The 15150-nt window shown below is 42.4% G+C and overlaps 2 protein-coding genes across 4 annotated transcripts in view; one reads left to right on the forward strand and one right to left on the reverse strand.

Annotated features, from left to right (window-relative positions):
• The window catches only part of FBXL2 (F-box and leucine rich repeat protein 2), a 59136-nt gene extending 47262 nt beyond the window's left edge, over nucleotides 1–11874 (forward strand). Inside the window, exons 11-15 of the mRNA XM_075083509.1 lie at nucleotides 3099–3159; nucleotides 4677–4721; nucleotides 5021–5077; nucleotides 8828–9040; nucleotides 9979–11874. Coding sequence (XP_074939610.1) covers nucleotides 3099–3159; nucleotides 4677–4721; nucleotides 5021–5077; nucleotides 8828–9040; nucleotides 9979–10086 — 484 coding nt within the window. The 3' untranslated portion in view covers nucleotides 10087–11874. The remainder of the gene's footprint in view (nucleotides 1–3098; nucleotides 3160–4676; nucleotides 4722–5020; nucleotides 5078–8827; nucleotides 9041–9978) is intronic.
• Nucleotides 11875–12094: 220 nt separating this feature from the next.
• Nucleotides 12095–15150, reverse strand: part of UBP1 (upstream binding protein 1) — a 44507-nt gene continuing 41451 nt past the window's right edge. For all 3 annotated transcript variants that reach the window (XM_075083507.1, XM_075083505.1, XM_075083504.1), the window contains one exon: nucleotides 12095–13981. In XM_075083507.1, the coding sequence (XP_074939608.1) occupies nucleotides 13944–13981 (38 nt within the window). In that variant the 3' untranslated portion in view covers nucleotides 12095–13943. The remainder of the gene's footprint in view (nucleotides 13982–15150) is intronic.

Genomic DNA, 15150 nt, shown 5'->3' on the forward strand with positions numbered 1-15150 from the left:
ACTAAACACCACGCAGCCGCTTGCTCGCTTCCCCCACCCCATGGGATGGGGGAGAGGATCGGAAGAGTAAAGGCAAAAGAAAAAACTTGTGGGTTGAGATAAGAACAGTTTAATAATTAAAAGAAAAAAATAATAGTAATGATTGTTATAAGAATAACAATGATAATATAATAAAAAGGAAAAGGGAAAAAGGGAAAAAAGCCAAAACAGAAATGATATATCCGCTCACCACCCGCCGTCTGACGCTGCCCATCCCTGAGCTCCGATTGTTTCCTTCTCCTCTGGTCAGCTCCTCCCAGTTAACATACTGGGCATGATGTTACATGATATGGAATATCCCTTTGGCCAGTTTGAATCTGCTCTCTCAGCTGTGCCCCCTCCCCTCCCGGCTTCTTGTGCACCCGGCAGAGCATGGGAAGCTAGACATGTCCTTGACCAGTACAAGCACTACCCAGCAACAACCAAAACATTGGTGTGTTATCAACATTGTTTTCATACGAAGTCCGAAGCACAGCACTATGCCAGCTGCAGTGGAGAAAATTAACTCTATCCCCGCTAAAACCACGACAGTATGAAAGAAAACTTTCCTGCCTCTGTTGGATGTGCTGGCCCTGTTAGGAAGCTTTCAAGTATTTTCTGTGCTGTGTTACCCTCACTTGACTTCAGGGTCTTGGATATCCTACTGTGCTGCTTTCCAGGGTATCACTATGTTGTGCAGCTGTTATCACACAGATGACAACTCCTTGAAAAATAAAATCCTAAGCTTGACCAACTCCCTTCAGCTGTGTTTTCCACCTACATCCACATAGAGCTGTCTCCTTATCCCTTTTTATATCTGCTCATTTAAGTGCTTGATATCTTCTCTGTTTTCTTTTTTTAGCACTTTTTAGTGTTAAAATACGTAGGTGTTTTGGTGAGGCTTATGGAGAAAAGCGCCCATGATCCATGAATGCCTTTTTCTGGGTGGATCTGTGAAAATTAGGATCATACTGCCTTTAACCCCACCAATGCTCTCTCTCACCTGCTGCTAATCCAAGAGGAGTAGGGAGGTGCTGTGTGCAGAGACACTCCAGGTGTACCCAAAAGCTGTCTGTAGACAATGAAGGCAACTGTGAGGTCTGTCTCAGAGAACACTGCTTTATAAGAGCGGGGAATTGGCTGTGGGATGTCATTTTGCCTCATCAGCTCCTATGCTAGGTGCTTTGTCACGAACCACTGGATGGGAAACAAATGTCAGCTGTATCTGGAAAAAAAAAAAGCCCTCTGTAATTAAGTACCATCACTAAAACAAAGCAAAAATTAGAACTTTGTGCATGTTTGTGCTGACCAGTGCCTTCCCACCTGTTTTTCATACTGGGACCTGATTGGTGTGATGTGTCATATATAGCTCACTCTCCCTATTCTGCTTTTCTGGCTGACTGCACACCCACTTTCAGGAAAGCTAGAGCTGCTAGTCTTCTGGTTTCTTACTCCCATTTCCGTATTCTTATTTTCAACCAGATGTGCAGTAAGTAGCATCCCCACTATTTTGCACACTGCAGATGTAATTACCCCCCCTCCCCCCCGCTTTAAAGTCAGAAATGTGTAAGGTTGGGGATCCAATGTTTTTAAGTGTAGATGGGGTCGAAAGCAAGTAAATGAGGTAAAGGGTAACAAATGTGACCTGAATCATGTTTTCTCTTGTTGTTGTTGGGTTTTTTCCCCCCTTTCCTATCCAGCATCCTAGGTAGTTTTCGGAGTAGCTGAGTATCTTATGCTAGGTTGCTGACTGCCCTTGATGAAAGGACACAAAGTCCCCAAATGTGAGTCTGGAAAGAAAATCTGGAGGCATTACAACCACCCATTTGGAAAGCAGTATCTGGCTTGCCACGTCTCTGCTGGCTGCTCTTGAGTTTCCATCATACTTCTGAACCTTATTGAAGACTAGCACTCTGGAGGTGGTTATCAGGGGTGTAGCCTGTGGGGCTGCTTACCTCTAAACTCAGCTGCACTCTTGCTTTTGGCTTGGAAGAGATTGATCCAGCAAAGTCACAGTCAGACCCCCACATCCCATACTCTGGTGGGGTTGTATTTTTCTCATGCACGCAGCATGGCTTTTCCCTTTGCCCTTTATCCACAGAGAGAGTGCTTGCTAATGACCTCCTAAACTAATAGAAGGATCTAGATGCCTCTAAGTGTGGCCACAGCAAGAGGTTCTTTTGTCCATCTTGCCCTGCCGCCTCCCGTACCGACCCCAGGGTCGAAGTAGTGTTTGCTGTGGTGAGTGGGTAAGTTGCACTTAGTTTGTGCTTCTTGTTGCCCAGTGCTGTGGTTTCCCCTTACTCATTTGGATACTTGCACCACCTGCAAGGTAAAAAGTGTTCATTTTAAAAAAAGAAAAAGAAAACGATGACAAAAAAAGAAAAAGAAAATGACAAAAAAAGAGTTACGGGATAGAGGCCTGTTCTGTGAACTGGTGGTGCTGTTCGGGGCCGCTGACCTTTTTTTGTCAGTACTGCTTCCCGGTACCTCTCAAGAGTGTTAGATTTATCTTTCTAAAACAGTGTTATTTTCTTTACGGCTATGTCAGTGTAGTTTATTGTTTTTACCACAGTCTTGAAGCTCCTCGCTTTCTGGTAACTTGCTTTGCTGTGCTTCATGCAGAGGCTCTGAGTGAATTTCTAGTAAGCGGTTTCTCAGTTTTGTGGCTTCCCAACATCCTGTGTTTAGGTAACAGGTTTTAGATGCAGGCTTCATCTGCATTTTACTTAACTCAGGGTTTATTCTCCTGTATCTTTCCCCAGATAGCACATGAGAAAACTTGAGCATTATGCTGTCTTACTGAAACGAGGTCAAAATGCCTATAATTATGTGGGTTTTTTTCCACTAAGCATTGCGAAGATTTGAGGATTTAAGTTAATGTGTTCTGTGACTATTAGAATCTTCTTATAAGCTGGATCAAAAGTCTGCCTAGTGCTTTTTAAATTGCAAATTCCTGTGGAAAATAGGCACGTGTATACATTTGCTGTTGAGAGCTTTAAGTTGCAGAAAACAAGTTTGTGTCTCAAATGCATTTGCTTTTCTCTTAATATTTTCTTTAACATTTAAAACTTTTCCAGGATTTTGGAAGCTGCGAGATGTTCACATCTTACAGATGCTGGTTTTACGCTTTTAGCACGGGTAAGAGCCATTTCAGAGGGTTAGAGCTCACCTTGTTTTCATTGCTGCTGAGCAGCTGTGAATTGATGTAGTCCTGCTGGGAAAGAATTTGAGAAGAGGAAAAATAAAGTAGGAAGAACCCAGTGGAGGAGGGGAGTAAAAAGTGATTTTATTTCTGGCTTTTACCTAGAGCTGTGACTTGATCTATTTTACCATCTATCATTGCATTTTTCATTTTTTTCCCCTCTGTTTTTTCATATGTTTCAATTGGATTTATTATGCTTAATGTAATTCCAAACTTGTGTTATGTATTCTAGCCAAAATTCCACTTAAAGATGACACATAACCTTGTGATATTTACACCCCAAAATTCATCATATAATAGGTTACTCTGAGCATACCTCTAAGTTACAAAACACTTGCATGATACATTATAAACTCTAAGCACTTGTGCCCTGATTTCATGCTGGAAGTATGTAAAGTAAACTTATAGATTGTATAAAAGGCTTCAAGATAGACTTGTATGCTGGCTGGTTTAGGAGATCTGGACATGAAAATAGTACTCTGTAAACAGGATTCAGTTACCCCGCTGATATTTAGTGTGAATGAAAGTTGGTTTGGTGTTGGGTTTGTTTTGGGGTAGTATTTTTGTTGTTGGTTTTGGTTTTGGTTTTGGTTTTTCCTGGCCACAGTGGTTAAACAGAGTGGTTTTCTAACCATTCAGCACTTAGAGCTTTCCGTAGTCACCCCAAGCCTGCTTCTGGGAGCTGCAGATTAAACCATTTTTTTCATATGCCTGTAAATACCAGGGTTTGGGGTTTAGGCTGAGCCGCGGCACCATGTGGTCTGCTGCGAAGTTACAAGGATGCATAATTTTCATGAAATTAGTCATGATCTATCATTGAAAAGGCTTCTAAAAGCTTGCTAAGGATCTCTCAGAATATTGGGAAAATTGCTTGTGTAAACGTGAAGTGCAGCTTTTTCCCAGCCTTAAAGTGGACCCTGTTTTAATATTTTCAGCGTTCATTAGCAAAGCAAATTGCTTTTAAGGCTTCTTTCTAAAGTCAGATGGTGAAGAGAGATGTCTCACACGCTTAACTGTGTTTCAGATTAGTTTGGTGCAGGTTGACATTTGCAGAAGTTGGATTCATCTGTACGCAGGGTAGTTGGTTTTAGTGCGCAGGCTGTAAATACCATAGGTTTGAATTGAAATTGACCCCGAGAGCGGAGGAAAGGGAAGCAGGGGCGAGTACTGATCACATACATACTGTTCCAAACCTTACAGGGCAAAGAAGAGAAACTTCATAAGAGAAAGGCTGAAAATGTAGAGATTTGAAGAGGAGGTGGTGTGTTGCTTATGGATTTTTTTTTTATTTACCCTTTTTATTGTCTTTTGTTCAAATACTTGAAGGGATTTAGTTCACGATGTCCTCTTGGAGGCTGTGCTTTCCCATATTACCAGCCCTGTGCATGATTTTATGTCTGTATGTTGTTTTATTTTGTCTTTTGTTTATCTGTTTGGCTTTTCTTTTTTTTAGAATTGCCATGAGCTGGAGAAGATGGACTTGGAAGAATGTGTTTTGGTGAGATTTAATATGAAAAGGAATATTGAAAGTCCAGTGTAAGAATGCAGTGCCAATAAGAACATTAGCACTTTCAGTTAAATGTACTTTGTTTTTTATTAGTAGTCCTGTATTTATCATAGTAGACAAAAGTAATTATTGGGAAACTCTATACAGGGAAATGTTTGAAGAGCAACAGGTGATCGGGTGTTTTCCAGAAATAACAGAACCTTTGTCGGGTAGAGAAAGAGATGCCCTGTTTGAGGGCTGGCTTTCCTCCTGTCGGTTGCTTATGGTGGTTTGGTTTCTTTTCTTTCTAGATAACTGACAGCACATTGATTCAACTTTCTATACACTGTCCTAAGCTACAAGCGTTGGTAAGTTTAACTCTTTGTTTTTGAACTTTAATACATACCTCTAAAACCACACGTGTACACAGATGCTTCAGTGTAAAAACAGGCTCTTTACTCTGGATCTAGGAAAAGTTCCTGACGTAGTATGATGGTGTGCAAAATATGTGCAAGTTTCATAAGTATTCTAAAAGAAGCAGGTTACTCCTAAAATATTCACATGCATTGTGTCATAAAACATATTACCAAACCAGTGGGTAATAACCAGAAAGCTTGTATTTGGTGGTTAGCATCCTTCATATTTGATTACTTAGTTAAAATAAAACTTTTCGTAGGCAGCTTACCGTACTCAGACCTTTATAGATATTCCTAAGTGTTCACTAATGCTTTTCTTAGGGAGTATGACATTTTAAGTCAAATATTGAAAACCACCTAGTGAAGATAACCTGTAATCACCCTGTAATCAGTTTTGCATGCAAGCAGCTATTGCCAAGGGCTACATTTACACAGTGAATTATGGAAGGTTTTTTGACCTAGACTTTTGAACATTATTGGAGAGGTTTGAGATGCCTTCAGCGGGGTACCCTGCTTACTCTATTTCAAAGAACTGGTTTTTAGGGAATGGTTGCTTAGATCTTTCACAACATGAAAAACAATGTCAGGTGACATAAATTTGGCTGTTCCTCGGTCAAGGTGCTCCAATATTACTAGACCGTCCTTACAATACAGGTTCCTGTATTTAGAGCCAATTGTTCCATAAGTGTAGATTTGTTCTCTCAGGTACATCTGAAGTAGTACAGAACAAGTATCTTTATAATCTGATTTTAGATGGGATTAAATGAAGGATTGCTGCTTCATTAATTAAATTGTCTTATGACTGGTTAGTGTTACTTAGTGTTACTACAGTAGCAACATGGGGAGAGGTGGGTATTAAAAATGAGCTTGTTCGTTATTTTTTTATTGTTTTTTTATTTTTGCTCATTAATTGTCCGACCTCATTTCTGCACCATAATTCCTACTGTTAAGCCAAACAAGAGTTGTCAGGGGGATGTGCAGCATTGATATGGGACACACTTTGTTCTTCTATGACAGATGTGTGTTCATATTGTACTCCCAACTGTAACCAGCACTTGCATTAATGTACCTTTTAATGTACGAGAAGAATTTTTTTTGTTGTTGTTGATGTATATGTCCTATGTGTAGGAAGGATACGTACTCAAAGATTGTGAGTGCACAGTGATGGCTGAGAATTAAGGGGAAGAAAAAGCAATCTACCAGGTGCCAAATACCGTATGTGACCTAATCTTGATACTTGAAGTGCAAAGTCACGTACTGATGATGGTTCTGTAAACTCTTCTGTAGCTGTGCTTTAGCTCACATTCAGGTATATTTGCAGTTTAAACGAATATTTTAGAGTTGCAGAAACCAACTATGAATTTGTTTTTTGGTGTTTGGAGACTCAGTGGAAATAAGCAGAAGCACTGTCAGACCAGTGATAAGCAACTGCTGCATCTTCATCAGTATCAGAGTACTCAAATGATTTATTACTTACTGGGCTTAAGAAGTAATTTCTGATGATAGTGTTTAATAATTGTGCATTCAAATTATTGGAGAAATTGTGAAATACTCATGATATTCCTGGAGGTGAGAAGGTAATTGAATGCTTCAGTTAAGTTGATCATACTGTTTCTTGCTGTCACAGTATATCACGCCATATTTGATTTATACACAGCACTTAGTACATATTAACAAAAAAAAGAATGTGACCAGATCTCTCCATTCTAAAGATTTCAAGCAATTGTCTTTGTAAAATTCCACATTATTAACACTTTCTAACAGGCTTATGAAGTCAGAACAATCATGTGGTTTAATACAAAGCATGTATCATTTGGCATATTTTTTTACAAAGTTCTACGAACTCAGCCGTACATCCTGTATTGTCCTTTCAGTACCACATACAGTGTCTCAGGAGAGCTCATTTTATAAGCTGCTTACTTCCTGGGACGGAAAACTCTTAATTAGCCAGCAGACTGCTGCTGTAGCCAACAGCTTCATGTAACCTCCTGTCCTTCCTTGAAACCAGCAGGTCTATTATAAATGTTCTTTAACCCTGTAACTGCTGATTGTTTCCAGGCTATGAGCCAAATCAAATGCTCAGAGCACATACATAAAGGAAGTAAGTATAGGAGACAACTTCAGTATTTAAAGAGTTGATAGACTCGCAGAATGTAAACACATCATAACATAAAACACTGTTGATAGGGGCAAGCACTTCGTTTCTCTTGTCTTTTGGAGAGCGTGGCGTGCAGTAGTTGCGGTGTTGCTCGGAGTCACTGCCAGGGGCTCATGCTCAGTGAGTAAAATTGGGCCAGCTGGAGCTGAAGGGAAGCTGCTGGGTGGCTCCCTGTCAGACTCGAGTGGGAGCTGCAGACCTGTCTCCCAGCCTCTTTGCTGGTTACTTGTTCATCCTGTTCAGCAAAGGAGAAAAAAAGTTGAGGGGCAAGTTATTCTAAAGGGCAGGACAGACCCTGTGTGTCTGGTAGCAGGCAAGAAATGCTCGTGACTCTAACTGAGGCAAAACAAGGGTAAGCCGCGATTGGTAGGCCACAGGCTTCCTTGTCAGGGTGAAATAAAAGAAGGTAGATGTGTTGTACCGAGAGAAGGGACGGATTACGTGTTTGATTCAGATGATTGGTATTTTTGAGCATTACTGTTAGCTTGCACCAAGTTGAAAAGAGCTTTTGGATTGCTGGATGCATTTCTTTGTCAGTTGCTGTCTGAAAAATACTTGTGGCAAGGAGATGCTACTTCAGAACCAGCCACCGTTAGACTTGGATACAAGTACGGGCAAGACACAGGGCTGAGCAGAAAGTGAGGAGCTAGCTCAGAGCCCAGGGTGAGCGTGGCAGGGTTTGTCGATCCTGCCACATTTCTAGTGCTGGAGACTTGAGAGCATCCACTTCACTGGTGACAAAGAGTGGTGTTTAAGCTTCCTCCGAGGAAAGCCCGCTTCCTGTGTTGTCGCCATCACTGCTTCTGCAAACGTCATGAATTCCCTAAAGGAACCAGGAAACTGCTTTGTGTGGTGCTACTGGCTGAGGTGCTGCAACTTTTTCCATGCTCTTGAAATTCAAGGGAGTAAAAAAGTATGCTGAAGAGGAGCAGAATTTTTTTAGTCTATTCTGCTGACTGTTGCAGAAAAGACCTGCTCCTGCAGCTGTACAAGATGTTTATTACTCCTTGTGTGTACAGCCTGGGGTGCTAAGTGCTCACGGTTTTCCTGAAATCATTTGGCAAATCAGTCCAATCTGATTGTTCTTTATCTGTGTGGACTTGCACAGGCTTGGTCCTGCTGGTGCGCATGAAAACATGGTAGCTGTGAAACAGCAACTGCTCTCAGCAGATCCTCATCCATTCCTACATGTTCTTGATCATCCCTTAAAGTTGTCTCCCGTTTCTGGCACGGCACATGTGGTGTTTGCACCCGTTGGTAACGGAGGTGCCTGACAATTGGAGGAGAGTTTTCACGTTCATAGAGAGGAAAGCGGCCTGAGGAGTTTGCTGGAGCTGCTTGTTTCAGGACTCTACTTGATTTGAAGCAAAGTTGAAAATGAAGTACAGCCCTTCTGTTAAGTAGCGCTGTTTCTGTTGTTACTCCTCTGGATTTCGGCTGTATGCTCCTTGTAACTGTTTAACTGCTGGAATGAAGGAGGCTGAAGAGGACATCTGATGTTCAGTCCTGAACGATGCCGTTAACTCTTTGCTTCTCTGTTTTAGAGCTTATCTCACTGTGAATTGATCACTGATGATGGGATTCTTCATCTGAGCAACAGTACGTGTGGTCACGAGAGGCTGCAGGTGCTGGAGCTTGATAACTGTCTTCTCATCACTGATGTGACTCTGGAACACCTGGAGAACTGCCACAACTTGGAGAGAATTGAGCTGTATGACTGTCAGCAAGTCACGCGAGCTGGAATCAAACGAATCAGAGTACGTGTTCACTCCCTCCAGAACAAGGCAATGCCTGAGCCGTTGGTCCGGCTTGAGATTGTACAAGTCCTGTGGATGTCCCAGAAGAGAGTCTGAATATTGTTCTGTTGGGTCCCCGTCTCTAGGGACTAAACATAGCTTTTCTATATGAGCAGTAATAATTGCCTAATCCTGTTCGTAACTCATGACAGTCTTGTTGCTGGAATGATAAGTGCTTATCTTCAGCCTTCTGTATTTTTTCAAATACAGGCTCCTCTGTATTTAGGATTGTGTAGTGGCATTCTTTAACTGTCTTAAAATATACGTTAATATACAGAGCCAGTACAAACAAAACATCTGCATGAAGATTCCAGTTCATGTCCATTAGGCCCCAGGATGCCACAAACTCTCTTCCTCCGTGTACCTCCCCCATTAGGCCAGGGGCCGCCTACTCTGGGGGCAGCGTTTAGCCTTACCCTTGACCGTGGCTGCAGCTTCGTACCCCAGATCCCTGTCCTAACACTTCTGCCATTAGAAAGCTCGTCCCTGATAGCAATTGCTGAGGGCAGATGCCCTGTTCTGTTCCCTGCTGCTTTCTAGGAGGGAAGCAGGGAATGTGGGAGCCAAGACACAGACAAGTCTGTCTTCAGTAGCCAGGGCTCCGTCTCTGCGTGTGCCCCTCTTGCTCGGGGGCTCTCTGGGCTGATGAGTGCTTTATTGGGGAATAAGTGGGAATGCTGAGCCGGTGAGTGCCCAGACATCAGCGTGCCTGAGCTGGACGGGACGCAGGAGTCACGTGCCAGAAGACAGCTTGGGTAGTATCGAGCGTAGAGATGCTTGCTTTTTATCTAACCGACCTTAACGAGAGCTGACTTGCTGGCAGTAACTGAGGTGTCCTGCTGCTTTTTACTGCTTGTGTTTATTTCTCTCCTGTGATAACGCAGCCTTTTCATCCACAGGCGCATCTACCTCACGTGAAAGTTCATGCTTACTTTGCTCCAGTAACTCCCCCTCCTTCGGTAGGAGGGAGCGGACAGCGCCTCTGCAGATGCTGTATTATTCTTTGACAGTAAGTGCAGCCACACAGAAAAAGTTTGTTGTTGTTGTTGAAGAAAAGAATAGGACTGCAAGTCAGCGGAAGGAGTCGGTTTCCTGACGGTCCTAATGGTGGTGTTTGGTCATCCAGTTTTGTGACAAGAAAAGCATTTCCTCCCCCCCCCGGTAAAAATCTTAATGTAATGTGCAGCTGTGGATTATTAAGTTGGTGATGCTTCGGTTTGTAATAGTAACTCCTTCCTTCTGTTGGCATGAGAACTGAAGTACCGTGTAAAACGTGGTGGCACTTCAGCATAGCAGCTACTGGGTGAAGGTTCACTAAACTTGGAAGTGAATGATTTGCATTTGTAAGCACTGGTCGGTGTGAAGCTCTAACTGAACGTGGGCCACGAGTCTGTCACACCAAGGAGCCGAACCTGCCGGTCTGTAATATACACGAGAGAGTAACCATGAGGGTTAAGGACAAATCAGCTTTAGCGGATGTTGACCAAAAAAAATCAAGGTAATCACGAGCTCTTACAGCAAAACAGCTTATACCTTTCCATGATTCAGCTTCATATTTAATTGCACAACAGGACATAATAGGTAATGTCAAAAGGTAAGGTAGTACCTCAAGATAACTGTGTAAGTAGAAATACCTTTCAAGTTTTTGAACTTGGTTCAGTTGAACTACATGTTAGTATAAAGCCTGCCCAACACCGTCGGCCTTTAACTGGGTAAGAAATCCGCTGTGGCAGAGCTCGTGCGCTCTGCTGTGGTTGGCTGCCGCGCCATTCCTGTGCTGCCTCGGTTCCTCGGGAGAGGGTGCAGCGGTTCTAGGGGGAGGGGGGAGTTTTTCATGGTTTTCTACAGATGACGGCTGGAAACCAGGTTCAGTTACGGGAGCTACGGTGGGGCGGGGAATCCAGTGCAAGCCGTTTGTCCCACCCACTTTGGGGACAGAGCAGGCACATGGGCAGTAAAGCTGTAGGCAGGAGTTGAACCCAACCACACCTCTGGTTTTCACATGTACAAAGCCAAACTCTTCACCTTTGGGTTACCTAAGAGGCTGTCAACTTCTGAATTATAATAATAATAATTAAAAGATCTATGTATAAACTCTTAAGGCCATGCTTTCATCCTTAGTTTTCCAGTGCTAGAGGGTTAGATAAACTTTTTTATATTGAGCAACTTGCTTTCTGAACTGCTGAGTTTAGCTCAGACGAATTTTTTTTTTGGTGCAAGATTGATTGTGTGTGTACGTTTTAAGAGTTCAGGGCCTGTGTGTTTACTGAAAATTAATAGAAATACTGGCTTAAAAAGCAGTTGGAGAAGCTAGTACTGCAATGGCCCCCCCCAAAAAATCTTGAGCTGCTTTTTAAAAGGCGTGTGAACGTGAAGAGACGTGTTTGGGCACCAGCAGCTGTCGTGGTCATGCTTCACACAGTCGCAGACAACGGGACAGTAAATTAAGATCTCGGCTTAGCGGCTACATTGCGGATTAGCCTGCAGTACGTGGATTTCTTTACTGCTACAAAATGAGCCCATCGGGACTTGTTTTGCACAGTCGGGGAGGGGGCAAGTACAAGCGTGCTTGGCCTGCCACTACGCTACTGCTGCAACAGAGTTTTAAGCAGATTTTATTTTCAAAGAGTCATCGGTACCGGGTTGTCACAATGATGTGTTGCCTTTTGTTGGCTCATTTTTTTTCTAAGGACATGATGAACCTTGTAAGTCTGTTGCATTAACGATGTACAAAAACAAATGAACCTACTCTGATATAGGACACGTAAATAAACAATCAGCCGATGTAAAACTTGCTTTTGTTTCTGTTATTTCAAATTTAACTGTTTTCTACTAGAAGCAGACAATCTATGTGTGTCTTGGGTGCAGGATAAACTATGGAGCTGGTTTGCTTCTGTTACTTACCTTCACGTGCCACTAGTGCCAGGGTAGGTCGTGCAGTTAATCTAGCGATACGTCTGTTGTAAGATTTAATGTGTGGGTGTGGCGGGGGGAAGTAAACAAAAAGCAAGCACATTTACAAAATTATTGAAAAACATTTATTATACTTAAATTGAAATGTGTACATCTCATTAAAAAACAAAAGCAATTTGCTGGTGCCATAATTTAATTCCAATTTCAAGTGAGCTGGACAAACTACTGTACAACTTTCAATATTCTTTAAAGTTAGATATTCGGATATTTTCCAATCAAGGATTTTTCCACTTTTATAAAACATTTGGATTTGAATATGGTGTGAGCTGAAAAGACACACGTGTCAGTTCAAGAAAATACTAGGACCAAACAATACCCAAAGATGAAGAACTTCTAGGCAGAAATGTTTGAAGTACATAAAATTTTACTTTCAGTGCAGGAAAAAATAAAAATAGGAAAGAAACGCTAGCTCTGATGAATTTAAATTTTCAAAATGCTACAGCTTTAAGAAGCTTTTCTGCTAAGCACTTGAGCCAGTTACGAAAGAGGGACTGAAAAAAAGATCAAAGTTGCTTTTTTATGTGCTGTAGTTGTCGTTTACATTGAACACTGCAGCATAAAAAGCGAACTCTGCCCAAGCTTTTAAGCCAGCGATCAAGGTGGAACGCTTCAAAGGCACAAACTGACAGCTCTGAAACCGTCGCTTCGTACCTTCTGAAATATTCCCCTCTGAGTACCTACCCAGTTGAAGCGTAACGTTAACGTAGGAAATGTTGTGCCATGTCTTTATAAGAAATATCCAAAATATCAAAAAAAGCCCATTGCCTGGTTGCAAGAAAAGTAACTATTTGGTCGTGTGGAAGAGGCACTGTAGCAGCGGTACAGTATGGCTGGGAGGGCGGGGAAAGGTCAAAACAGGACAGGTGAGCTACTTGTCCATAATAGCAACTGCAGCAAGGCCGTTACCCGCTGGGAAGGAGACTAACATGGTGCATATTTAGTGTTTCTCAAGCTGTTTATTTGATGTTGCTGAAAGCTACAGCAGCCCCCCCCGGTGCCAGTGGGTCGTCTTCCCTCTTCAGCAGAATGTCACTAAGAAAGTCATAAAAATCCACCTCTCACTGCTAGTATTTTTAAACCCACAATTTTACAAGCAAAGAGTTAAACTGCAGCAGTGCTCCGCAGAGAACCTAGGAAACTAAACATAAAGGATGCATAGGCAATTCGTTTCCATTAAATTTGTTAAAGCAAAACACAATTACTTGGTACCCCACGGGATTTGTATTAATCCCTCCAATGAGGTACTCTTGATAATGCAGTTTGCTGCATGCATATATTGCATCTGTCTAGGGCTTCTTCAAAGCCCTGTTCTGGCATTTACACTTCTTACATACACTCTTATACACAATTTACACGGGAAGCTGTTTTGACAGCTTTACTCTCAAAGACCCGACGACCTGATCACTATCATCAGCTTAACTACTCGTCTCCACACAGATTAATATGTGCTCTGCTAACATCAAAAAAATAAAACCAGCGTAAGGTACAAGCAAGTAACAGACAAACTGGCACAGAAAGGTAAATGCCCCAAAATGAGTTTTACATTCATCTCCAACTGGATACAGAGAATAGAAAAGCAGCAGCGCTTCCCTTCTAGAAACTGTATCTACTGGCCATAATTTGCCGTATGTCAAACAGTAAAGGGCAAGCACCTTTGCTTACATTGTCTTCCATGCCTGTACGTAAGCTGTCGTGGCATTATACCTCCCATGAGGACACTTAGCTATGGCAGTGATAAGAAAGTTCACCTATCAAACAGCTCATTAGAAAGGTCATTTTGTGTTTTCAATATGAAACATCTTATACGGTGAAGTTAGATCCTAAGGTTTTCGATGATCTTTAGGCAGGACTTCAGTCTGCATTGGAGTTTCAGGCTAGCAATTGTCTGACATCACTTCAGAATTATATGGAAGCCTTCACCATTTTCAGCTGAAAAAGAGAAAAGCGTCAGTCTTTCGGAAGTAGCATCATAACTGTATCAGCCAACGCACCAAACCATCAAAGCACGGCCTTGGGTCTTCCCAAGTGTAGCAGCGGTTCAGTACTGCTATGAAATACCAGACATGCAGTATCACTAACCCGCTACTGAGCTGAACCACCCAAAGATCAACTAACTTTTTGAAGTCCCTTTGGTTTGCAGTTATTCTGAACTCTTCTTAGTATGCATTAAACCCACCTCACTTGACAGCGACCATTAATATCACCAAAGGAAGTTAACTTCTGCAAGACCAATATAAATCATTAGCATATGATGTTAATCCTCAGCCTTAAACCAGAAAGCCAAATGGAAACGGTGTGAAGAAAAAACCCTGGGGATTTTATGCCTGGAAGCTAGCAGTACCACAGAAAGGCTTAACAGCGGCGACAAATGGGTCTAACAATCGCTAACCATGTGAATAGATGTTGTACTACACAGAACAATTAGTTTGAGGTTAGGATGCTGATAAAGTAAAGCAGACTAAAAATACAGCTCATCTACAGCAAAAACATAAGCTTTTGAAAATTTCCTACTTCTGCTGAACAAGGATGTTACAATTAACAATTTGTAATTGGATCTTCAAAGCTGGGACAGATTCTGTAAGTAAAATTTGCACAGAGTCAAACTTGTCCACTGATGACAGCGATTTCCTGGCACCTCTTTCTTACCAGAAGTACACTGGACTCCTAAGGAGGGGCGGGATTCATCTGCCACACCTCGTGTTTAACAGGGAGACCCACACCACATACTGAGGCCACCTGGACAACAGTGGTTCCGGCCTAAGGTTGGCTGCAGCCTGCTTTAACCAGACACATAAACTGGTTCCACCCATTTGAGAGCGCGGGGCTGGGAGGGGTTTGTTCTGTGAACGCCCCCGTTCCTGTCAGCTCCTTGATGCTGAACAACAGCGTCCCGAGAGCGCGTCTGTGCCAGGCAGGGGGAAGGCGCTGTGGCCTTCCCAGCAAAACAGCCACGTCCTGTCTCCAGCAACAACCTACCGCAGAGGGTTATTTACTAGCAGTGAAAGAACAGCATTTTATAGTCGGTTCTGCCAACTGTCAGGACTCCGTTAACATTCAGTTTCTGAACTACAGAGGTACTACTGCCAGCATTTTAGTTT

Source organism: Phalacrocorax aristotelis, chromosome 2 (genome assembly GCF_949628215.1).
Source record: "Phalacrocorax aristotelis chromosome 2, bGulAri2.1, whole genome shotgun sequence".
In the NCBI taxonomy this organism is placed as follows: domain Eukaryota; kingdom Metazoa; phylum Chordata; class Aves; order Suliformes; family Phalacrocoracidae; genus Phalacrocorax; species Phalacrocorax aristotelis.